This window comes from Urocitellus parryii, chromosome 4, assembly GCF_045843805.1.
Source record: "Urocitellus parryii isolate mUroPar1 chromosome 4, mUroPar1.hap1, whole genome shotgun sequence".
Classification (NCBI taxonomy): Eukaryota; Metazoa; Chordata; class Mammalia; order Rodentia; family Sciuridae; genus Urocitellus; species Urocitellus parryii.
This window is the reverse complement of record NC_135534.1, coordinates 46,229,313-46,256,955: the sequence shown is the minus strand read 5'-3', so window position 1 is coordinate 46,256,955 and position 27,643 is coordinate 46,229,313. Positions and strand designations below refer to the sequence as shown.

Sequence of the window (27,643 nt, the reverse complement as noted above, 5' to 3'; positions counted from 1 at the left end):
AAAAAAATCATTCTAATAAAACAGGGCATTTAATGCCTGTCTCTTCCTTCCCTCTTCCAACTAATAAAGAGGAACACTGAATGGGCAGAGGTCTAGCAAATCAAATGAGTCCATTCTAGCAGGCTCAATAGGGAAGTTGGAAGAGTACTTTTCAGATCAAAAGGAGTCATCAAAGGAATCCTAGGCCACCATGCACCTTCAGCATTTCTCTCCTCACAGGCAAGATATCAGTATCCCAGGATGCTAACAAGGCCACCTGGGATAGTGGAAAGGACAGTTACTCTACAAGTCAAGCTATTTGAGTGGCAGCCTAATTCTGCCACTGACCTGTTGTGCAGTTTTGGGCCAGGGTGCTTAGCCTCTGAATTCCAAGATCCCCATATATAAAACAGGAGGCAGTAATGTGTACCTAATATTCTTGAGGATATAGGAAAAGGAAAGACAGTGGAATGAATCTTACATAAATTTTCCTATGTACATATATGAATGTACATATGTGATGTTTTCACAGTGAATCCCACCATCATGTACATCCACAAGAATGAGATCCTAATAAGATGTATTCCATGCTTATATAATTATATCAAAATGGGTTTTACTATAATGTATTACTAAAATGAACCAATAAATAAATTTTAAAAATACATATTCTTAGCAGAAAGAAATGAGACAGTGTACCTACTGAATGCTAGGGAAGGAAGCTTTCAAAATTGTCAATTTCTCACTCTCTGCCCAATCTTACACACACTCATATCTCAGAAAATGGTGATCAGTCTTAAAGGCCCTTTTCTACTTTGCCTTTAACTTTACACTACAGAAAGGAAGTACAAAGGTTCAGATATGAGGCGCCACTCAAGGTCAGACTGCTAAAGATAGGCTCAAGGTCACTGTATTTGTCCAGTCAAATCAATTAGAAAATTTTTCTTCTTTTTTAATGTTTTGCTTCTCCCCTTAATATTTTATTATAAAATTTTTCAAACACACAGAAAGCCTTAAGTAATTATTAACACTCATATTTCTACCACTGTAGTTTCCACAATTAACATTTTGCTATACTTGCTGTAATACACTTACTTACATCTCTCTCCATTTATCAATCCATCTTTTTTTGTTCATTTCAAAATAAGTTGCATATAGAAGCACCGTATATGCTTCAGTGAGATTTTCCTCTCAGTTGTTTTAATTGTAATAAAATATACATAAAATTTACCTAATCACTTTGAAGTATACACTTCAGTTGTATTAAGTACATTCACAGTGTTGTGTAACCATTACCACCATCCATCTCTAGAACTCTTTTCGCCTTACAAAACTGAAATTTTATCCCCATTAAACAATAACTTCTATCTTCTCCCCCATCTTAGCCCTTGGCAACCACCATTCTACTTTCTGTCTCTGTGAATTCGATGACTATAAGTACTTCATGAGTGTAATCATGATATTCATCTTTTTGGGGAAATAGGAAAAGGAAAGACAGTAGTTTAGCATAATGTCCTCAAGAAAGTACATATTAGCATGTTGCAGCATGTGTCAGAATTTCCTTCCTTTTTAAGGCCAAATAATATTCCACTGTATGTGCACAATATATCACTTTGCTTATCCATTCATCCATCAGTAGACACTTGTGTTGCTTCCACCTTCTGGCCACTGTAAATAGAGCTGCTATAAACATGGGTATGCAAATATTCCTTCAAGATCCCACTTTTAATTTTTTTAGATATACACCCAGAAGTGCAACTGATTGATCACATAATATTCTAATTTTAACTTTTTCAAGGAACTGCCATGCTGGTTTTCAAAGCAGCTGCACCATTTTATATCCCCAAAAACAAAGCACAAGAATTCCAATTTCTCCACATCCTGGACAACACTTGTTTCTGGGGTTTTTGATAGTAGCCATTCTAATAGGCATTAGGTGGTATTTAATTGTGATTTGCTTTACATTTCCCTAATAATCTGTGATGTTGGACATTTTTTCATATGTTTGCTGGCCAATTTGTATATCATCTTTGGAGAAATATTTATTCAAGTCCTTTGGCTTTTTAAATATTCAGGTTGTTTTTTGTTATTGTTTTTATTGATACACCATAGTTTTAGAGCAAATGTTGAAATCAGATAATATGAACCCTGAAACATTATTCCTTTTCAAGACTTCTTGGATATATGGTGCTTTATGTGTCCACACAAATAATAGAATCAGTTTGTGAACTTCTACTCCTCTTGAGACTTTGGTATGGTTTTAAATGTACAAATCAATTTGGAGAGAACTAACAGCATTGAGTCTTCCAATCCATGGACATGATATATTTCTCCATCTATTTATGTCTTCTTTAACATCTCCCAACAATGTTTTGTTTTATATGTAAGTCTTGTACACTTTTTGTTAAATTTATATCTAAATAGATTATGTTTTGGGATATAACTGTAAAAGCAACTGCTTTAATTTTTTTCCAATTCTTTGCTAGTATTATATAAAAACAACTGATTTTTTAATATTGACTTTGTACCACCTTCTTAGTTCTAATATTTATTTTCTAGATTCTTTAAGATTTTCCATCTCAACAGTCGTCATTTGTGAAAAGAAACTGATATGTGTGACTCTTCCTCTCTGATTTTTAAGCCTTTTCTTGATTTTTGTTGTTGTTGCTTTATGGGATTGGCTACAATCTCTATCAAGTATAACACTGAATAAAAATTCTGATAGGGTACATACATATTTGTCTTATTTTTCACCATTAATTATGAAGTTGGCATTTTATAAATGCCCTTTATTAAACTGCAGAAGTACACTTATATTTTTAATTTGCTAAAGGTTTTAAATCACAAAAGGGTACTAAATTTTTTCCAATGATTCTTCTGTTGAAATATTAATATGGTTTTTCTTCTTTATTTTGTTAATACAGTGAATTACATTGAAGGACTTTGAAATGTAAAAAGCAAACTGTCATTCCTGGGATAATATAGTTTGGTCATGATATATTATCATTTTTAAATATTACTGAATTTGATTTGCTAACATTTTGTTACAGATTTTGTGTCTATGTCCACAAGAGATGCTGGCCTATAATTTTACTTTTTCGTAATGAATGTCTTTGTTTAGGTTTTGGTCAGAATTATTCTGAGTCCCTAAAATATGGTGGGAAATGTTCCTTCATCCTCTATCTTCTGAAAGAGTTTATTTCTTTCTTTAAACATTTTTTTAAAAATATCAGTGTAACACTCTAGGCCTAGAGAGCTTTTAGTGAGAAAGTTTCTTGCAGAAAAGTTCTTTATGTCTTTACTAGATACAATGATACTCACATTTTCTATTTCATCTTGTGTCCATTTTGGTACATGAAACCCTTTTCAAATGATCCATTCTATCAATGTTGTCAAAATTGTTGGCATAAAATTGTTTATAATATTTCTTTAGTATTCTTTGATGTCTATAGACATCACCTACTTTCATTCTAATATTAGTATCTTGTAATCTCTTTCCTCTATTCTTTTTTGTTTTAATTAGTTATACATGACAGTAGAATGCATTTTGATACATCATATATAATGGAGTATAATTTCTCATTCTCTGGTTATACAAGATGTAGAATCCCACCAATCACACAGTTATATATGCACATAGGATACATAGGATAATAATGTCAGATTCATTCTACTATCTTTGTTACCCCCTTATCCCCTCGCCTCCCTTCACTCCCTCTATCTAACCTAAAGTAACTCTGTTCTTCCCTAGCCCCCCACCCCATTATGGGAATTCGCATCCACATATCAAAAAACATTTGGCCTTTGTTTTTTTGGAGATTGGCTTATTTTGCTTAGCATGATATTCTCCAGCTCCATCCATTTACCAGCAAATGCCATAATTTCATTCTTCTTTAAGGCTGAGTAATATTTCATCATAAGTATATGACATTTATATATTTATAGAATTTTTTGACCCATTCATCTGTTGAAGGGCATCACAATTTGACCCAGCTATCCCACTTCTCAGTTTATACCAAAGGACTTAAAATCATCATATGATAGTGATGTAGCCACATCAATGTTTACAGCAGCTCAACTCACAATAGCTAAACTTATGGGACCAATCTTTCTCTGTTTTCTTGATCAGTCCAACAGGAGTGCTATCAATTTTGTTGATATTTTCAAATAATTGCTTTTGGATTTCTATTTTTTTTCATTTTTATGTTTTTTATTTCATTAATTTCTGCTTTCACCCTAACTATTTTCATCTTTTACATTTTTTCAGGTTTCTTTTTCTAATTTTTTATCATTCCTAAAGATGGAATCTTAGGCGATTACATATAATCCTTTCTTTTTCAAATATTTACATTTAAAAATACAAATTTCCTTAAAAGCACTATTTTAGCTGCATTCCACAAGTGTGGATATGTTCAGTTTGAACTTTTTAATGATCTTTTTATTTTGAAGTAACTGTTTCCCCTTCACTCACAGTCCCCAAATCTTCACATATTACCATCTTTATTCCTTTCCTTTTCTTTCTCATTTTTTTTCTCTGAACTATATCTGAGTACTCTGCCAAAGGGATACCTCACCATTCAGCATGTTAGTATGTTTGTCACCAAGATCAAAAACACTCTCTACAAAAAAAAATTTTTAAAAATTAATCATCAAAACTAAAAAGCTATGTAACTTCAGTGAAATTTCAGGCTCCATTTAGGTTCTATCAACTATCCTCATACAGTTGGCCCTCAGTATTTGTGGGTTCCACATCTGCAGATTCAACCAACCATGGATTAAAAATGCCCCAAAACACAAATTTTCATCTGTAATGAACATACACAGACTTTTTTCCTTGTCATTATTCCTTAAACAATACAGTGTAACAACTATTTGTATAGCACTTACATTGAATTAGGTATTATAAGTAATGTACAGATGATTTAAAGCATATAGGAAGATATACATAGGTTATATGTAAATAATATACCACTTAGCATACACAGATTTTGGAATCTTCAGTGTTTCATGGAACCAATTCCCCCAAGTTTACCAAGAGATAACTGTAATGTTCTTTATAACAAAAAGATCTACATAGATGTAATGAACATTTCATTTAGTTGCTATTTCTCTTTACATTCCTTCAATCCATAATAGCACCTCAGTTTTTTCCCCAACTGTCAGGTCTTTGACACTTGGGACACTGCTCCTGGTCATTCTCTAGTTCTTTCAGGTAGTTGCTTTTTACTTTTTGTGTAAGTCTGTATGGCTGTTTTCTGTAGAAGAGTTGGTCTTATAGGAACTATTCCACCACTACTAGATATAGAATCGAGATGTAATTCAATCCTTTTATGACCATAGATCCAGCATTAAAAACCTGTCTCTGTTTGATTGGCATGATAATTCTAAAATCTACAAAATAAGAACCTCTCATGTAGTCTTATAACATTTCATAAAACTTTCCAAATATCTACTTTATTTTAATTAATGATACCTATATAAAATTTTATACCTATAATTATGATACCTATATAAAACTAAAAAAAAAATCAAGTAGCACAGAAAGGCATACAATGAAAACAGCAAGTTCCCTGACTAATATTAAAATAATTATGAGCAGATCTCTCTATTCAATGCTTGGCACATCAATAATAGGAAAACTAAAAGAAACGTTGAGAATTCAACATTAATTTTCTAGTCTTGGTGTTACTTCTCACAAAATAGTTTTGATAAGTCACTTAATCATGCAATAAGTATCTCCTCAACTTCCACTGTTCCTTAGTTTCTTTATATGAGAAAATACATAACACTAACCATCTTTCCTATATACCTCATAGGCAGGAAAAGAAGATATGCAATAATGCATGTTTAAGTGTGCTGGAAACAAAGCACAATACAACATGGGAATCAGAAGCCTTGGTTAGAACAAAGGAGGTAAATAAAAGATAAAATGGGAATGGAGGAATCTGTACTCTGCTTAGTTTATATTATTATACTGTCTATACTTACACTGTTCTATACTGTATTAATGTTGTTCCTATAGAATTAATAAATCGCATCTAGCATACTACCATATAATAAAATAAAAATTCCAGGCTATAAAGCAATCAGTCTCCAGGTGGATAAGACCTCTAACCAAACCAGAATGGTACTGACCTTAGGATTCTGGAAAAACCCTGGTGTTGCTTCTTATTACACAGATTAGGACACTGAAGCCTAGAGATACTAAGGTCTCTGACCCATAGAGAAATTTAATGTCAGAGTTCAAAATGGAAGCCTGGCATTTTATAACACTGGCTTTGCAGTAGGATCTGGGTTTTAATAGCAACTCTGTCATTTAGTAACCATATGATCCTGAACAAATGATAGCCTTTGAGTCTTACTCTCCTCATCTACAAACTGAGGAAAATAATCCCAACTCTACTAGATTGTCATGAGCATTAAAGAGATGGTGGTGTCTAGAAAGTGCTCATCAGAGAACCAAACACCCACCTGGATGTAGTGAATATTACCCACTGTCATTAGCTAATATATTGCTCTTTCCACTGTACCACAAACTCTGATCAGGGAGGTTGTGGCTACCAGATGCATCATCATCATCATCATGGAGCTGGTGAGTGTAGGAAGGAACAGGGAAATTATGCAGTTTGGCAAAATGTTCCAGGGAAGCAGAATGATAAATGCATTGTACAGCAGTAACTATGGAACTGCTCCCACTGGGCCCCATGCAGGAGCAGATTTCACCTTGAGGAGTGCAAAGGGAAATGTACCATTTGTGTGCCTATGTGCTGTTAACTTAAATAGGTGTCTGAGGAATGAAGCAATGCAGATTGGAAAATATGCTTATATTTCTATGACCCTCATGCTGAGACAACTGGAGGAGTCAGCATTCTGTTTTTGCTTCTCTCCTTTCAGAACTAATATATCACAATTCTGCTAGCAATCAACACAGCTCTCCGAAGATAGACCTCTCCAAACCTGCTTCACAGTAGGTGGAGGAGTCCCTAAGAAGTCCCTAGGCTTCACCAAGTGCCTTCTATGTGATCTAGCCCCTCCCCCACTGCTTAACAGAGAGTGATATTCAAAAAGTCACAAGATGCAGTGCCCATTCTGTAACACCATATACTTTCCCCTGTAATACCACCATACAAGAGATAAGCAGATGTTACAAAGGAATCAAATACTAAAAGGAAATACAAACTTACATGTACAAATCTCAACCACTTGCTTTTTGATAGGCCTGTGCCCTGCACTGAAGTTATAGCCACAATCAAGATATGGGAACTGGGCTGGGGATATGGCTTAAGTGGAAGCACTCTTGCCTAGCATGCGTGAGGCACTGGGATCGATTCTCAGCACCACATAAAAATTAAAAAAAATAAAGATGTTGTGTCCACCTAAAACTAAAAAATAAATATTAAAAAAAAAGATATGGGAACTGAACTCAAATAACTCTTATTTGAACTGGCAAACAAAGCTATGCAGAAAAGATAACAGGTCAAACCTGATCTAAACCTTGTAAAGTGGTACAATTTTGAGTTGCAAGTAAGGAGGACAGGATTGAGAAAATTAAAACTCATTCTTGTTGCCACTGTGAATGGAAACAAAGCAAAGGTCTAAAAAGAAATCATGAGGAATTAAAATACCCTGTAAGTCTTCAAAAATACTCCTACAGTCCCAGCTTTAACACAGTAGTTTCCGGGGAAGGAAGGCCCCTGGGTGCCTCTGCTCACCTCCCCAGTCTGTTGCAAGGAGGGAAGAGTGAACTGTCATAGGCTCTGCCTCTTCTGGCACCATCTGAACTTTTAGGGGTTAAGGTGTGGGCAAGCATCATTTCACAGTCACCTCCTCTTTGCCCTCTACACTGAAAAACCGCCACCCAGGCCCACCCATATGTCCTTTTAACTGCAAAGAAATTATTCTACCAATCACAGTCCATTTAGAAAGCCTGAGGATTCTGGGTCTTCTCTAATATCACACTCCAAGTTTAAGTTCCTTGCGTAATGAGTGCAACCAGATTATCTGACAAGTATCAATGGATAAAGAAGAACACAAGAATCATGGAAATGATTCATATCAAACTCCAAATCTATGATAACAAATAATGATTTGCAAAGAGCTCTAAGAAATTAAGGTTTCCTGAAAACCCACAGAAGTCCACTAACAAAACTCACATTTTTAATTGCTTCATAATTGATAAAATGCTTTCACATTCATGATATCATGACAGTAACCTATAGTTATTATTATTATATCCATCTAATTATTATATTATTATTATTATTGTATCCAGTAATTATTATTATATCCATCTAACAGATACAAACCCTGACTCAGAGAAGTAAAGCAGCTTGCCCACAGAGCAATATGACAGCATAAAGTTTCTTGCTCTTTCTAAGTCCTTCCCCTCTTTATTAATTCCCTCATGGAGACCTTATCCTCAAATGATGTGTGTGCTCCATACAATTAGTGAAAAAAAATCTTACCCTGCCAGGACCTCAAGGAAATAAAACCAGGGAGATGAGGCTCAGAAATGAATACTTTACCTTTTTGAAGTAAGGAACTTTCCTTACTAATCTAGGGCGCACTGTCTACAATGACACATACATTTGTTCAGCACCCATGAGCAACCTTCCCCAGTCATCTGGATCTCTTAAAGTGGTACATGAAGGTTCCCATGAAAGTTCCAAATAGCTTCCCTGTCCTGTGAGTAGACCCCATTTTACCTTCTACTTTACTTTCTCCTTAGACATCTGGTCATTCTGAAAAGTCAGGGGTTTTGTGATTGACTACTGTAACAGCTGTTCTTTTTACAAAGATATCTTATTGCTTCCATTTCTGCTATCCATAGTCAGTATCCCCCCAGGATGGATGATATCAAATATCCAGGAAAAAGAACTCTCTTCTAAAAAGCAATCTGTAGGTGCAGAAGGTGGCCACCACCACTGACAATGTTCCCATGGAGAACCACTGCATCGCAGAAGAAGATTATGTAACCACACAACCCCTAACCTCTCCCTTCTAGTCACAATTCAGAAGCTTCTTGAACCACTGGCTTGGGGTCTTGAGGTTCAGAGAGCTGCATACCAAGGGAATTGCCTGCTTTGCCTTCCTTGGAAGTGACAAGAGGAATGTTTTTCCTTTGTTTATCTCAAGGAGCACCTACCAAGGCAGTGATTCAAGACACTGCAAACAAAATAGAGGTTAGAACCAAACAGGAAAAATGTTCGAGGAAGAGAGATGAAAACAGGACTGGCTCCTAAGGCAGACAACCAATAAAAAGTCCTCAAAAAAAAAAAAAAAACTGGCAAAGAGACTATTGATTCAGGTCAATGTCAACAATAAAGAGGTCCCATTAACTGAAAGTCCTCCAAGCAGAAAGCTCCAAGCAGCAGCAACCCTTGGAATTAAGCAGATGGCATTATATTGAGGAATCAGTCATTTAGAACAGGATCCCACACAGCAATCAAGGATTCAGGACACAGTCCAATCCATGGGCAATAGGACTAGCAAAATCCAGATCCTGTTTAGGATAGGGTTTTTGTGCAAGTAGAACTAGCAGAGATACCCAGTTTCCCAGATGGAACATGTGGAAGGGAGAAGGTGTTCAGTAAAGACAAAGGGTGACCAAGGTTCATTAGCACATATAACCAGACTGCCAGTAGTCTAACAAATTCCAGACCTGAACTCTAAAGAAGGATCAAGGATAAAGAGGTAGAGAGAGGATAGAAAAGGCTACAAAGACATTTCAATAGACTGGGTAAAAACACCCAGCAAAGAAAAACTCTGTGAGAAAGAGAGACACGGTTGTTAGGCTAGATGGCAGAAATAACAAAATGTATATAAAACGTGATCCTTGTTATCTGTTGGAGAATAGGGAGCAGTTGTCCAAGCAGCCAGGGCAAAAAGGGAAGGAAAGCCAGCATGTGCAAAGATCCAGAAGCATCAAACAACATGACACTTTGACTGGTTTGGCATGGATGAACTGCAGAATACAAGGAGATCTATAAGAAGGTGAGACTGGATATTTTGACAGGGCCTAGATCCAGTAGAGCTTTTTATGATAAGCCAGAGATTTTGGACTTCATCCAGGATAAGAGTCATTAAAAATTAAAGGCACATATTCATCTCTATAACAATTATTTGATGAGTACCTACAGTGTGCTGGGCAATAATCAAGGTGACAGGGACACAGTGGTGAACAAGGCCAACAAGCCTGGAGCTTATACTTTGATAATTTAATTCTTTGCATACTGGCTAGGAGAGTATGGGTTGTATATTGCTCAAACCCCTTGTTAGCAGAGGCTGAATCTTACTTTCCTCCATATCCTAATGGTTTTTTCCATATAGTAGGTGTCCCATAACTGTTATAGAAATAAATGTTTTCAGGTAGGGAGGGTTGTTTTTGGTTTTTGTTTTTTACAGTGCTAAGGATGGAACCCAGGGCCTTGCACATGATAGACAAGTACTCTACAACTCAGCTATATCCCCAGCCCTGTTTTCTGTATTTTCTAAGGATCAATTTATATTTTTAGTCTTCATTTTAGCAACTAGGTGGAGACATCACTATTAACAGGCAATAGATAATGGGGGTCCAAGCTAGAGGAACTGTCGTGGAGGTGGAGATAGCTAACAGATTCTTGAACAACCCATTCAGACTTTATAGACACAGCCTTTCTTTTATCAGGCCATTTGGCATCCTCCTTTAAACCCTCAGTGCCTTTTGTTTTCATTCAAAACCTCTGCAGGATTTACTTTCACCCTGGGAAAGCCCAATCTTCAAGGTCAAATACAACAAAAGACAGCTGGTCAGCTCCAGGGTGACCCTGGGCAAGGGACTGGGTCAGTCTTACTTCTGCACAGTGTGGCAGTGATATATGAGGTCACTGGGACTCTAAATCAGTGCTGATTTAATTTCTTCTGCTGCTGAAAGAAAGTAAGCCAGAAACATCCTTGCTATGCATGTGGATGGCTATCTCAAAAGGAATTCATACTCTGTGGAGCTGCATGAAGACTGTGGATTACTAAGCATCTGGACTCCACTATTTTCACTGGGACTGATTCTAAGAAGGGTTCATCACAAGATCTAGAACAGCTACACTGTGCTCCTAAAAGCTCAAGTGATTAGCACAGAAGAACAGCTCAGATCCATACTTATAACAAAACCTATCTCTGAAACACAGAGTGACTTGAACCCAATAATAATCCTTTTGTATAGCACTTTACAATTTACAAAAGTTTTAATATATGATAATTGCATCTTGCAATCTTGTGTATAAGATAAAGTAGATATTATTACAACTTTGTAGATAAGAAAACTAAGGCTTAGAAAGCCTTTAACTGGGAGAGCATGGAAGGAATAGATGAATTCTAGATAGGGAAGAGGGGTGGGAGGGAAAGGCGGGGAGTACGGGATTAGCAAGGATAGTGGAATATGATGGACATCATTATACAAAGTACATGTATTAAGACTTGAATTGGGTGTCAACATACTTTATATACATACAGAGATACAAAAATTGTGGTATATATGTGCATTAAGAATTGTAATGCAAAAAAAAACAACAAAGTACATATATAAAGGCATAAATTGGCGTGAACATACTTTATATACAGATATGAAAAATTGTGCCCTATGTGTATAATAAGAATTGTAATGCTTTGCACTGCTGCCATGTAGTTAAAAATAAAATAAAATAAAAAGCCTTTAACTGACCACAGGACATGAAGATGGTAGGTAAGGAGTTGATATTCCAATCCAGATCTTGTTCTATATTCAAGATTCTCTCCATCAGACCTCCAATTCCAGCAAGCAAAATGGTTTACTGTAATCATGAATTAACTTCACTGCCCAAATGCTACCATTTCCTTACCACTTTTCCTTATAAGACACTGTCCCAAAGCCTGAAGAAGGTCACCATATCTTTTGTTAGTCAGAACTACCACCCAGATGGTGAAAGCCAGAGCCTGAGGACACATCCTATTCAGAACTATCCAGAGAGGAAGTTGTTGGAATACAGGAATAGCAATGAGAGGAATGAGGAGGAGTCTGAAAACAGGTTCTCACTTAAACTATTGTCAAATTTCTCTCTGAACTTCAGTTTCTGCACCCCTAAAAGAAATATCCACCATTCAGGCATTAGAGCACAAAACAGTGTTTTTCTTCTCCCATTTCTAGACAGTCACCAGACTGTGCTGGATGGACTCACTCACTGAGGAGAGCAAACTAGTCCCATCCTTGTGGTCTCCCTTGCATAAGCTTACACATTCTTTTTGGCACTCTTTCTCAGACTATTTACTTTGTACCAAACCTGACCCTAATTATACAAAGAAAAAAGACCATGCCTATTCTCAAAGAACTCAAAGTTTGATTTAGAGATGAACATAATAATTACTGTATCACTAGTAAATACTGTGTTGCACAATTGAGCAGCAACTTTGTCTTTTATTTGTGAATTCTTGATGCCTTGCACTGTACCTGGCCCAGGGTAGGACACAATAAACACGCATAATAAATAAAACATTCATCATGATGATAAAAGTACACAAGTTCAATAAAAACACTGGCTTCTTCACCTCAAAACTTCTATCTTCTCATATCCCTTTTTTCTTTACTCCTAGGTTGAAAAAAAGAAAAGGTATCCTTCCACCTTCTCGGAACTAAGTCTTTCACAGTGACCTCAAACTACTTCTCATCTCCATGGGGGCCTGGCTCAAATCATCCCCTTCCCTCATGCAACTTTGCCTATAAACATTCTCACTCTTTGATCCTTGCATTCAGACTTCTGACAAACTCTGATTTCTCCACACAAACAAAACTAACTAGAACCAGGTTCTTCTGTCAAAGGCATGAACTTGTTCCCATTCTCCTTTGCTACATCTCCCATAAGGTGTGCTCACACCAGCAGCCTGTATTTGCCATCATCCTCCAGTAACTAAGCTCCTGCTTTGGCTTCCACCTCTTCAATGAAGTTGCTGTATGATCATAGCCTTCCCATTACTAAACCCAGTGGTCTTATCTCCATCCCCAACCTCCCTGACCTCCCTGTTGAAATCTCTTCACCTTCTGGGACACTTCTGTGATACTTTCTCCCCTCTTATCATACTTAATCTATGAACAGCTACTCTGCTGTTCTTCTTCTGCTTTCCTCTTAAATTCAAGTTCTTGCCAAGATTCCCCTGTAACTTTACATGAGCTCCCTTGAGAACTAATGTAACATTAAGACTTTCTGTTAAGGAAGTCTTTTTCAGTCATCATCCCCTACCCTAACCCTGAAGAACCCAATAAACCACAGGGACTGAAAATGCAAGAAAGAAAAGGTCCCCAAGGACATGGGATGGGATGAACAAATTTTCATCCTTGGACCCTCAAGAGCCTTTGTCACCTTCTGCTTGTCTTACAATAAACTTAACCTAACCCTACTACTAATTCACAATCTCCTAAGACAGGAACTGTTCCACTCTTGTCTGCTTCTCCCATCCTGTTATTGTAGTCTAAGAGAGAAGGGCACACCTAAGCATCTGTTGGACTAAAGAAAGAAACCAAAGGTGAATATGCATAAAAGTACTCAGTGAACTGTTAAGAGCTGAAGGACCAAAACCTCATCATCTGTAGCCTGTGTAAGAAACTCCAGCGCTATTTTGAGCATGGTACAGGGTCAAAGCCCATCTGTGCTGGCTCTGCAGTGCATTTAATGACCAAATGCCTGAAAACATAGAAATACCTCTTCCTGAACTAGCCTGGGATTAAGAAGCACAGATTAGAAGGAGGGAGAATGAAAAAAGGAGGTGAGAAGGGGCACGTATCTCCAAAACCATTTTTTTTCATTCACTTTTATTTTATTCAATCATTGAATATCCACTAATTACCTACAAGGGGGTGGAGGTTACTCTAGACACTGAGACCATGACTTTGAACAAGACACACAAGGCCCTTGCTCTCTTGGAACTTATATTTAGAAGAGCAAGTTAGTACATACAGATAAATAAGAAAAGAGCAGGCAGTAGTAAATGCTTGCCATCTCACATCTTTTTTACCAACTCCAACAAGACGAACCTGTCTGGTGCCTCTTTCTCTCCTCTGAGTGTTCTCAAGGACCAATCCAGTCCACTGCTTTGCGGGTTGATGTTATTTCTTCCCCTGCTATGTCAGCAACTACAGCACAGATGTGCTAGAATTTGTAATCACCAATGGAACATTCTTGGATGAACACTGCTACACATTTTGAGCACTGTTACCCATTTGGGGAGGGCTCCCAAATACTAACCCCTGCTGTGCAGAAGGTTTGGGCTGTGGTGCCCCCAGGATCTGAGACCTTAGGCTCCTCCAGAAATGGCAGTGATGCTCTGGGGTACTTACCAGAGAGCCACTTGGGAATGCTTTTTTCAGGTTGTGTTCAATTCTGTCAGAACCCTCCGGACTCAGCTGATTGCTGGTGGTAGATTTCTGTGTTATTTAGGGCACTAAAGTCCCACAGTCTTGACACAAACTTAAAATTAGAAATGCATTAAATATAGGAAAGGAGGAAGGTCATTCAGGAAAGGCAGCCTTCCGAGGGAGCTGCAGGACAAAGACGCCCTGGAAACTTCCAGGTTCATTAATGGATTTTACACAGCATTCAAGTGGTATTTCTCCTTCAGAACTAACATTGTGGAAAGCGTAGGGACAGGCTCAAACCTCAGCTAATACAGCTGAGTGAGTGACTCTGCAAACTAAAAATAGCTTCTTTCCCACTCATTCTGACAGATTTCACTTAGACCCTGTGCACAGGTTGATTCTCTAACAGTTTCAGTCCTGCAGCAAAATGAGGGCTGATGGCATTTGAGCTTGACAATTACCCAACTCTGGTTCAATTCTTGTTTATTTCCACATTTCCTACTCCTGCTCCAATGACTGCGTGTGCAAACACACATGCGTGTGAATAGTGGGATTTGGAGCACCTTAACCAAATGTGGGCAGAATTTAAACCAGGAACATGACTCAGGACTGTGGCTGCATACTGAGCCCACAGCAGGCCCCCAGCAACACTGGCAATTGGGCCGTTTGTCTTGGATCTTCTCCTAATTCCTAGCTAACCTCCCTGAGCATCAGTTTCCCCAATTAGAAAATAGGAATACACATTCCTCTTCTGGCCTATTTCACAGCATCATGCCCAGATCAAATGAGATAACATAGGTGAAAGTTATTTTCCTTCATTACTATATAAGGTTCAAGGACAAACCAGACAGGTGGCCACATAGCAGAACTAGGCTCAACCCACTGGAAGACCCAAGCATCCTGAGTTAAAAGCAGATCCAGCAGAACAGGTTTAGTTCATGGTGTCCCTTGGCATGGGATATCTTTCTACCTTCGCTGTACTCCTCCTACTCATTCTTAAAAACCTAGTTCAAACAACATTTTTTTTTGGGGGGGGGGATAGTGTCTTCAGAGGTAATCTTTCCATCTTCACTGCTCCCTTGGTCTTTTGTATCTACCTCTAATAGAAATTTTCACTCTGTACAGTATCTTATTTACTTATGCACCTGGAAGTTCTCTGAGGCAAAGACCATCCATTTTTAATGTTCATATCTACCCCCATACCACAATGCAGCCGGCACTGGCACATAGCACATGTCAGTCAATGTTTTATGAGTTGACTAAGGAAAGGGTGAGACCTTAAAGTCAACATGCAGATAAATGACAGAGACGCAGGAGAACAGAAAAGGCAGAACAGTCACATACAAAGAGCCAGTGGAAAGTGTTGCAGGGGGCAAGGACTCCAAAAAGGCAGGGTCACAAAGGTCTGTCCCAGTCAACAAGGGAACAAAAGTCAAAGCCAAACTAAAAGTTCTGGGAAGACCAGGCAGAGATCTGGTCCTGAAAATACTACAGATCAAACAGAAAGCAGGGACACATATTTGAGTCTAGGTACTAAGGAGCAAGGACATCATACCAAGTTCCACAAACTAAACTGGAATAGGAAGGCTGGCACAAAGAACAGGAGAGAGAACAGAACAAGGGCAGTCAGAGCAAGGTTGAAGCCTGGAACTTCAATTAGCAAACATTCCCAGATCCATCAAAATTAATTAGCAGCTAGGGATTAGTAACCTTAGTTATGAAACTAAGGAACACCAGAAGCAGAAGTCATTACAGAGTAAAGTAGTGATCATTTCTAAGAAATAAGAATTAGCTATGGAAAAGATTCTTGGATCTAGTAAAAACACTAGAAATCATCTGGTCTATCTACATATGGGGAAGCCAAGAACAAAGGAGGAAAAGGGGCTTGCCCAATTCACTCAGTCAGGGGAAAACCAACGGAAAAAACCCAAGTCTTCAACTTTCAGTCCAGTTCTTGTCCAGCAAGTACTCCAATGGCACCACAAATAACCAACTCTAGCTGCTGCTGAATCTTAGGATACACCCACTGAATGAGCACAAATGCTTCTACCCAACTGCAACACACAGGCGTTCACTTTTGGGTGGAGGTTGGAGCCAATGTTCCACAGAAAATGTGCTGGCAGCAACCACACAGAACTTGGAAAGTAAAAGGTTGCTGTGGTATATTTTTGCTGTCAAGGAGAAACAGACCCGTTCACACACATTGTGTGCTGACAATGTACATGGGGGCAGGGAATAAATCTCAATCACTGTGCCACCCCTGGAATTTTCCAAAAGAAACCAGAAAGGTCTAATATCTAAAGTAAAGCTGACAGTGCATGAATTAATACCACTGTAAGAACATTAAAGAAAAACCCACCATGTCTAAAATCTCAAGTAAAACCTTTCTCAGGTTAGAAGTGAGACAAGGCTTAAAGAAAGAAATTGAGACTCAAGGAATTCAGAGACTCTAATTCCCAGACTTCAAAAATTTTCATTCAGGGAAGGGTACCCATAAAAAAGGACATAGGGAAATCATCCTCAATTTTACTTCATCTATGGAGAAAGTATTTGAGTGTCTTTAAATACTTCAAGTTCAAGACCCAGGCCCACCATTTACCTGCGGTAGCATTCAGGGGCCACTTAAGTTTCCCATTCTGGATTACCCATTCTGAGTTACCCATCTATGAACAGTCTTCTTGTTTATAAAGCAATGATCTTAACACATGCACAAAGGTTTATTATAAAGGTGAAATAATATGTATAAAGTATTTAGTACATTGGCCCATGATAAGCACTGAGTAGCTCTGTATTTATTTGCTTTCTTTTTTCAGGGGAAAGAAAGGTTATACCATATCCCAGCTCAGTTCACCTGTGATTTTTCTTTCTACTTGGCTGTCACTCTGGACTAGTAGACATTCCATCTGAGATCCCAGATCCTTACTCCTTGGATATTAAAGGCAATTAATGCAAATTAAACTCAACTGGTCAGCTATGTTCCACACAAGTGCTTAAAAGTCACAAATTGTCAGCACAAGGCTGTTCCTGCTTCCCCAGGGATCCCTATATTTCCCAACCAGGGCAGCATCTAGTTTAATATGGCTCTTATCTTTTCCAAGGTGAACCCACTCCACCAGCTTACAAAATCCCACTGGTCTGGCTCTCTCTGGTCCTCAGAAAAATGGATACTCAATGGGCCAGACTTAGGTATCAACAACTGGATATAATTCCCAAACCAAATTTACCAATGGGTAATAGCCAGGAGTCTAAATCTACAGGGAGACCAGCGTATAAATACCAGCACCCCAGACACTGGAAACGAGGAGGCAAACATTAAAATGACGCTGCCAAGAGGACTGAAGCACAAACCCACTCCCATATTGCTCCACTAAGAAGCCACATAAAAGACACGCCCATTAGATTCTTAGGCTACATGTTTACACTGACCACATCTATCACAGTACTGCACATTGTGGCCACCTCAGGACATCAAAAGCTCTCAAAGCAGAAGAGAACAGAACCAATAATTACTGGGTACCTACTTCAGGCCAAGAACTATGCATGCTATTCTAAGGTATATCACATATACCTTATGTAATAATACATATTATGTAATAATATGTATTATTACATATTACATATTATTATATTACATATACCTTATGTAATAATACATATTATATTATTACATAAGGTATATCTTAAGAACTATTCTTCACTTCACAGAAGAAGAAATACAATTGATCAACAAATATATGAAGAAATGTTTAACATCTCTAGCAATTAGAGAAATGCAAATCAAAACTACACTGAGATTCCATCTCACTCCACTCACAAATGGCAATCATCAAGAATACAAGCAAAAATGAGTGTTGGAGAGGATGTGGGAAAAATGGTACACTCATATATTTCTGGTGGGACTGCAAATTGGTGCAACCGTTATGGAAAGCAGTATGGAGATTCCTAAGAAAACTTAGAATGGAACCACCATTTGACACAGTCATCCCACTCTTAGATTTATACCCCAAGGACTTAAAATCAGCATACTACAGTGATGCAACCACATTAATGTTTATGTAATGTTCAGCTCAACTCACAATTGCTAAATGATGGAACCACCCTAGGTGCCCTTCAACAGATGAATGAATAAAAAAACTGTGGATGGGCTGGGGTTGTGGCTCAGTGGTAGAGTACTTGCTTAGCACATGTGAGGCCCTGGGTTCAATCCTCAGCATCACATGAAAAATAAATGAATAAAATAAAGCTATGAAAAAAGTTACCTCATTAAAAAAAATTGTGGTATATATACAATGGAATATTACTCAGCCTTAAAAAAGAATGAAATTATGGTATTTTCCAGTAAATGGATGCTTTCATGGGTAGGTAATTTGAGACTTTGAGGTTAGGTAGCAGAGGCACAGGGAGTCATAAAGTTTTTGAATCTCTGGTTCTTCTGGTAAGATGAAGAATAATTCTTTTTTTTATTATTTGTTCTAATTAGTTATACATGACAGTAGAATGCATTGTGACAAGGGCTGGGGATATAGCTCATTTGGTAGAATACTTGCCTTACATGTACAAGACCCTGGGGTTCAATCCCCAGCACCACCAAAAAAAAAAAAAAAAATGCACTGTGACACATATATAAATGGACTATAACTTTTCTGGTTGTACATGATGTAGAGTTATAACAGTCACATAATCATATATGCACATAGAGTAATAAGTATATGATTCATTCTACTATCATTCCTACCCCCATGCTTCCTCCCCTCTCTTCACTCCCCTCTGTCTAGTCCAAATTACCTCTATTCTCCCACGTGATTATTGTGAATTAGCATCATCCACATATCAGAGAAAACATTTGGCCTTTGGTTCTTTGGGATTGGCTTATTTTGCTTAGCATGATACTTTCCAGTTCCTTCCATTTACTGGAAAATGCCATAATGCTTGTATTCTTGATGATTGCCATTTGTGAGTGGAGTGAGATGGAATCTCAGTGTAGTTTTGATTTGCATTTCTCTAATTGCTAGAGATGTTAAACATTTCTTCATATATTTGTTGATCAATTGTATTTTTTCTTCTGTGAAGTGTCTGATCAGTTCCTTTGCCCATTTATTGATTGAATTATATGGGGATTTTTTTTTTGGCATTAAGGTTTTTTTGTTTGTTTGTTTTGTTTTGTTTTTTGTTTTGGTGCTGGGGATTGAACCCAGGGCCTTGTGCATTGGAGGCAAGCACTCTACCAACTGAGCTACATCCCCCGTCCTAAGTTTTATGAGTTCTTTATATATCCTTGTTATTAATGCTCTACCAAGATCCTATCTTAAAGAAAGAGTTCAGCAGGAATTCACTGCAGGGTTCACAATAGTTATTAAAAACTAAAAAATTAAAAAGAGAAAATTATGTAAATATCCAACACCCAAAGAATGGCTTAGAAAATCCCACAACCTTCTGATCAAGTAATGTGATATAGCGATTTTAAATGATCATTTTAAAGACCAAGAGGAAACAAAGCAAAGAATTTTTGACGAAATAATGAAGACTAAATATTATCACTACAATTTTTGGAGTATACACATGTGTAAATGCAAAAAAGAATGTAGCTATGTCAAGGTGGTAAGATTTTGGGAGGGTTTATTATCACTATTACTTTGTATAAACTTGTCTTTGTGGTGTTATTTAGTATCTTTCAGTCAAAGAGAGAGAGAGAAGAAGTAAAGACAGACTCAACCTAACACTAAGGAACACCCAGGAGAACCAGGGCTGGGATGTGAAGTAGAAATTGAGAACCGTCCTACATACCCGGAAGGAGGAGGCCAAGCAGTCCCCAGGGGAAGGGAAGCCCTCCAGGTATGGAAAGGGTTGTAATTAGTCTGATGCTAATTAGGGAAGTCTCACTGGCTTATTAATTTTTTGACAGAATCTGAATGAAGACTAAATTCCTTCATTAAACCAACCTGGGTTCAGAGGCATATTTCCTGCACAGCCATTCCTCTCAAAAAAGTAGCCTTTCTTTAAAGCAGTAAAGTAAAATTTAGTAACAGAAACATGCACCCTGGAGAAATTAAGCCTCCTGCCTATAATGCAGAAATTCAAGCCATTTCAGAGAACCAAAGGGGCTTGAATAAGCAACTGAAGTACAATGCTTTGTATACTGGGAAATATAAACAGAAGTGCAAAATATTTAGCTCAGTATTAAAGCCGCCCCCCCCCATCAGGTCCCAACCCATCTTTCTGATATTACCTCGTAACTGCCCCATGCTTCAGCCAAATTTAACCACCAGTGACCCCAAAACATTTTCTTCACATTGCTACCCCTATGATTCTGTTCCTGCTGTTGCACCCAACTAAAAGTCTTCTCCTCTCTTCCAAGTGTTTGCTCAAGTCTGAACCATCCTCCACAGAACAGCTCAAAGCCATATCATTCTCTAAGATCAAGCCAACCCCTGTACCCAGAATTCATTTCCCACTCCTCATAGTATACCCAAAATATTGTATTTTTAACCTCTTTAGAAGAGTTACACACAGTCTGCCTTATGATATAATCACCTGGGTAACTGGGGAATAGACTTTTCTAACATATTAAACCATGAGCTCCTTGGGGAAGCCACTTTAGGTTTCTACATGGAATCAATCATAATGCATGACACACAGTAGGTCCTTTGTAAACACTTCAAAGAAAGACAAAGAAAAGAGACATTTGTATGTAAGAAGTCACTTCCTACCTCAGTTGCTCCTGTAAGGCAATGCAGAGATGAAGGTGGGCTGTTCTGTGGTCTCGAGCAAGGGAAGGATGAATCCTGTTTTTCTAGTTTCCAGCTATCATGAGACTCCAATTTCCTCCCTAGTTGACCATAGTCTGCTCGGCCCCAGGTGAACACCTTGCCGGTTTCTAAAAATAAACATTATTTGAATTAAGGCTTCATCCCAGGGCTGTGCTTTCATGAGTAGGTTATGAATTACTAGAGGAAGTGTGAATATTTACATTAGCACCAACTACTAGATACCAAAAGCCTTCCTATCTTCCTGTAAAGAAAGTACAAGTATTTAAACTTTTACAGATGTGGAAACTGAAAGGTTAAATGACTTGCCAAAGATCAAGTAAGTGGTGAGCACAGAGCAAGAATCAGAGGATGATTCTAAAGCCTGTGCTCTTGCATTGAATATAGATATACCCTTGAATATTACTACAGATCAACTTCAACCACTCTCACAGCCTACCCTCCTCTCCTCTTCTTTGCACCCTCCTCAAGCTTTGCACAGATGCCTGTTCTGAGGCTTTTGTCCCTTCTACCTAACCCAGAGTCCTTCACCCCCACTGAAGTTCCCCACACCACAATCTGTTAAGGCTTTCCTCCTAACTCAATTAATAGCCAGTTTCTTTGTTTTTTCTTTCTCCATTTTCCCCTCCACATAAGAGTCTGTGCTCCCACCCAAGCTGAAGCATGCTATCAAATCCAACTTCTTAAGAGGTTCAAAATACAGAAGCAATTCTAACAGTCCCAAGACAAGTGTCTATGTTTACTTGAGTTAAGGGAATAACAGAAGAAAGGAGAAAAAAATTAAAAATACAAAATTATTTGGAGCCATAAAAGCATTCAGTTCCCCATTACCACTCAGGATGCTAACCAGTGCTATAGATGATAAAAGAAAATGAAGTTTGAAGAAGAAGAAATGGCCTTTCTTTTCCCAGATAAGAGAAAAATTCACCAAACTTATTCAGTTGTGCCAAATGCCACATTTGTTATTTCAACAGAAATGCAAAATCCGATGAGGCATAGATTATTAACAGATTCTCTGCAATAAATATGCATAACCATGTGCGCTGTATAAATTCTTTATACATGTTTATTTTAACAAAGAAAAATTTTGCTTAAGAGACAAAACACAAAGTAATGCATATTAAATTCTAGACAAATCTACTACATACTCTGTGTTTGATATCAAAGCTTCATCTGGCCCCACATTCAACATATGGTTCATAGTGTTGGCTAAAAAACTACCATAGATTCATGAAGGAAATATCACAGGGATACAGGGTTCTGCAGGGATATAATTCTCAGGTTTAACCTGCTTGTAAACACTAAAGTACATACTAAGGAATTCACTAGAATCTGACTCCTGGGCTTCCTCAGAACAAAGCCTATGCAGCCCACAGGGTGTCTGGTAATATTATGAGAACTTGAAGTAAGTCCACTCAGATGTGCTATTTCATGCATCAGCATGTGCTATTCCTTATGCTACAGATGCCCTTTCCTTACCTGGTAAACCATGAATCAACTTTTAGAGTCCAGCTTATGTACCACTAGTTCTATGAAAACTTTCTTGGCTCCCAAAATCTTCCAAGAAAGGATGAAACTCGCCCTCCTTTTAGCCACCTTTGGTATTGTATTCAGCTACTATGCTGCCATTTAAAAGGCTCAGAAAAGTGACCTGCTTAAGGACACACAGATAGCCACATCTCTTTCAACTAACCCATGGTACCACTCTGCATCAGTTATTCACACTGATCCATGCCACTGTATAATCACACAACACTCTATTTATGCAGGATTAGACTGAAAAAATTCAGGTGCCAAGGACCCATGAAGCATCCAAAACTGGCAAACTATCCCTCTACCTAAGCTTGGCTAGGATTTATAATCAGACTGCCTTAGCCAGAGATTCCCAAGAAGCCAAAGGATGAGACTGTTGCTTCTTAAATGACCCTAGCATTCCTCAACTGGGAAGAAACAGAAAGCTGCTATGTGTAAGGCTACAGGAAGAAGTGTGTTATCACAATCACACAATGAAAGCCTTCTTTCACATTAAGCAAAACATCTTAGAACTTTCTCTTATTGATTACTGATATCAAGACAGGCAAGAATGCCAGAATATTCAACCATTCCACTTATGTGGCACTTTTCACCTTCAAAGCACTTTACAAAGATTAACTAATTAATCTTCATACTCTCTGGGGAAGCCACAGACATTCTAGTAGAGACAAGTCAGAAACCAGGCCAACTCAACACTCAGCCTCCAGTCTCAAGCCTAAGTTTGGCACACTCTCTGAATCTGTTTGTCAGTTTCTCATGATATACTCTGTTTCAGAAGGTCCACAGAAGACAGGGGAGACTCTTATTTCTTCTTTTGTTTTACACAAACACTTATGAACAACCTCCCAAGTACATAGCACATTCATAGACACTATCTCAATCAATCCTTATAATTCTGACATAGAGATTATTAACTTTACATTTCAGATGAGGGTTAATTGACTTGGTCAAGTTCAAACAACCAACAGGTCATGGAATCAAGATTTAAACCTGTGTCTTCTGACTCCAAGTCCAATAACATCTACAATGATCTACACACTGCTATCACAAACTGGAAAAGCTTGGCTGATAAAACAGCCTTTTTTAGCATGTTTGAGGAGAGAGATCTAGATTGAATGGATCTGCTCTGCACACCACCCAGCTTTCCTCACAAGAATGACCACCCTAGGAGGCCAAATAGAACTAGGACTATAACTGCTAAAAGAAGGGCATTAAACACATGGATTGTGATTTTTATAGAACTGGGAATAAAAGAAAATAAAGAATCTACATTCAAAAATGTTCATTAATGCACTGCAGATAAATGTCTGCCTCAAGCTGAAGCATGCTGTCAAATCCAAGGTTTTGCAGATCACAAATTTAACAAATGAATCTTTTCCTTAAAGAATTATATATTACCATGATAAAAAAGATATTAATGTCATTTAAAAAGTATAGGTACGTGTCTTGAATAAATGATAAATGAGAGAAATGACAAAACAGCTCAAAATAAAGTTAGCAAGTGAAATATAATTTAAAGGCATGTCCAGTAAGAATTAACAATAACCAAACTATACAACCAAAAAAGTAACATTGCAAAAGATCTCAACACAACATAGAAAAACAGGGGACAAGTGAATAGTACTAACAGAGAACATTTACAAATCTTGGAGGAAACATTTCAAGCTAGAATTGTCCTGGCAGGCTCAATGGAACAAGTGGCATTTAAGGTGAACTTCTGGATTAAAAAAGACAATGAGAGAATGAAAGAGGATATTGGAGGAACAGGGAAAGAGGATACACAATAACATAGAAATTGAAAGGCATAAGAGAGGAGCAGGAGAGAGAAGGAGGGTCACAGGAGGGACGCTAGGAGGAAAATCGGTGGCCACAGTCTGGGGCCAGTCACAGAGAAATGATATGCATGGGAATCTGAATCTCATCTTACAGGGGGTCTCCAAACTTGGTTGCTTGCCCTATTCTATCAGTAACATATTTTTCCACATACCAACAGATGATTATCATTTATTTATAAAAGAATACACTTGGTATTTTATACATTTTTAAGTTTTGAATATGTACCCTCTCTCATAAATATACAGAATAAAACATACTCAAAAAATAGAAAATGTAAAAGAATGTGAGAAAAATATACAAGAAATCTTAAGATTCTCTTACCACACTCTGGCACTTTGCCTTGCATGCTCACTTTAGGGACAATGCTAACTAAACAATGGGGAGACTTCAGGATTTGAGCAGGGGTATGGCCTGATGAAAGCAATGTTTGAAGATGGTACCTCTGGCAAAGGAATGAAGGAAGCCATCAACAATACTTTTAGCTCACACTTCTGTAACACCTGTTATGTACCAGACACTTTCTAATCATTCTCTATACAGTATTCTGTTCCTTTCTCCAAACAACCTTGTGGCACAGATATTCTCACCATGCCCATCAGGAAACAAGGTACTCAGTCCAAGTCACAGAGGCAGTTATATGAAAAGGAAAGAAAAGATGGAAACTACCAATCACATGAGTCCAAGATGCATCAGGTATTAATTAATCTGTGGTTGGAGTCATTAAAATACTACTACTAATAATAATAATAATTTTATTATTATTATTATTATTATTTGGGTGGCTTGGCACCCCAATAGATGTGAGAAAAAGGGAACACTCTAGGAGATTTCAGGATTTCAAGATTAGTAAGAAGGTGCCATTAAGAGAAGTAGATAAGTGTGTAGAGATGCTAGATCAAGAGTCTCATAAAATCTTATTTCATTATCAAATTATTTAACTCTCCTAGGGCCTGTGCAAACATATTATCAAGTAGTCAAATACAAAAAAAAAAAAAAAAAGAAAGAAGAAGAAGAAGGAGAAGGAGGAGAAGGAGAAGAAGAAGAAGGAGAAAGACACTGAGGAAAAGGTGAGTGGGTAGTGAATATTCCAGGGACCAACTCTAGCATCCATCCAGGGCTGTCCAGGCTAGTGGTGAAGGTAGATACCTATTTCTATCCTATTCCAGGAAGGGGGTCCTGAAAGTGACAGAAAGATTAGAGAATATTCATATTTTATTAATCTATCCAAATGGAACAGAATATCATTGATGATAACAAAATGCAGTTAGCAGACAGAGGTGGATGTTATTTAAAAAAAAAAAAACCTATGGTCAGACAGAGACAAAGCCACCAGATCTTCTCATTCCCTCCCCTCTATAATCCTAGGATGCTACAAGGCCTTCTAAAAGACACACACATGAGAAGGACACCCTTCTCTACCTATTAATTTGTTATATTTATCATTCCTCTGTTTATAAACACTAGTTACTCTCAGCATATTCATTCTAAGTCTTCAGAAGGTTTTGCAACTCCTTCTTTGTTTTACCAGGTAAACAGAAACTTTATAAAAAGATATTTGATGATAATAACCAAGAATTGTTCAAACACAAAACTAACTGCCTGAGAGTCATCCAGTATCATCTTTCTGGGTAAGGAGCAGGAAAAAAAGAAGAAGAGGGAACAGAGCACAGGTACCAGCAGTCACACCAGGCCGCTTTCCACACAGAATGTGCCTTGCCAGGCTTCCACAGGCCTTCATCCTCTGTCCCCAGCTGTGTCTATGATCCTACTCTGTTCACCTACTCACCTCCTATTCACTCTCCAGTTCTGCTGACTCCTCAGCATAGATCATGTTCAACAATTCCAAGACCATGAACTCTGTTCATACATATATATATATATTCATTAGGAGAACTATTCTATTAATGTCTGTCTCCTCCAGAAAGCCAGGTCTATGAGAGTAGGGGCCATTTTCATTCATCTGCATATCCTAAAATAATGTCCAGCACAAAGTAGATACTCAATAAATACTGTTAGATGAATGAACAAATGATCTAACCATATCCCTACCTATAAATCTACCTACCTCTTATCACCCTACTGAACTTTATTATTCACTAGCCTCTGTAATCTTTAGGAAATTATCCAGTAGCTCTAAGTCTCATCTGCAGAATAATAGCATTTCTAGTAGGGATGTTGCAAGGATATTTTTGCAAAAAGTGCATGGCATACAGTAGTAAATATTAGCCACTGTTACTATTCTCCCAAAATGAACTTCATTGCCTGTTCAAGAACTTCTATGGTTCCACCCAGTTTCCACCAATTTGTCAAACCTTTTTAGCCAACTCCCACCTAGCAATGTCTCAAGGTCAATGTCTCTAATGATAATCAAAGATGAGAAGGAACACTGAAGTCACCATTATAGAACTGTGAATTTTTTTAAAGATTCAAGCATAGTGGCAGGCACATTAGAAGCCTCTGATGTACATGATACAAATTAATCAAAGCTAGGAAAGAAGAGAATGAAAGGGAGCAAGAGAGAAGAGAGGTGAAATAGGTGAGTTAGAAGAGAGGAGAGGAAACTTTAGCCCAAGACTCATAAGACTTGGATCCTAATCCTGGCTTCTGTAAGCTACATGGCCTTGAACAGGTCCCTCCTCCTCCAGAGGCCTAGCTTTCCCATCCATAAAATGAGAGATTGGAACAGATCACTCGCAGACATCCTCCAGATATAAACTTTAATAATGATGTCTAAAAATCTTTAATGTCAAAATGAGTAGTGTATAATTTAATTTTATTGGCACCTTTGGAATCTTCAGTCTGGTCAGTATCCTAAAATAAAACATCCACTCTAATTTCAAAGCCCATTCATATGGTTAATAATTTAAATAAAAATTGAGACAATGATATATCCTTTTTTTAGTAAAATTTCTCAAATTTCCAAAGTCATATCATGAACAATGTCACATAATAAAAGTTTTTATGAAGTTAATACAGGAATAAAATTTGTACACATAGTCCCCAATGAAAAAGAGGAGAAACAGCTTGCAAAGAGAAGAAACAAAGGTAGGGAACCAAAGAGAATTTGTTTATCAAGAGCTGACTCAGATTAGGACTTGCTTTTAATCGCTATCCTTTACTTTAATGATTGACGTTAATACCATTTTATAGATAAAGAGACAAATCACTGACGTTA

General features: G+C 37.7%; 1 protein-coding gene and 1 non-coding gene across 4 annotated transcripts in view; both read right to left on the bottom strand.

Moving 5' to 3' along the window:
• Sergef (secretion regulating guanine nucleotide exchange factor) overlaps positions 1 to 27,643 on the bottom strand; it is a 219,560-nt gene that overhangs the window by 146,782 nt on the left and 45,135 nt on the right. For all 3 annotated transcript variants that reach the window (XM_026398989.1, XM_026398990.2, XM_077797522.1), the window contains one exon: positions 21,043 to 21,209. In XM_026398989.1, the coding sequence (XP_026254774.1) occupies positions 21,043 to 21,209 (167 nt within the window). The remainder of the gene's footprint in view (positions 1 to 21,042; positions 21,210 to 27,643) is intronic.
• Trnaw-cca (transfer RNA tryptophan (anticodon CCA)) lies at positions 19,504 to 19,576 on the bottom strand. Its single transcript has one exon. It is a non-coding gene; the product is annotated as a tRNA-Trp (tRNA).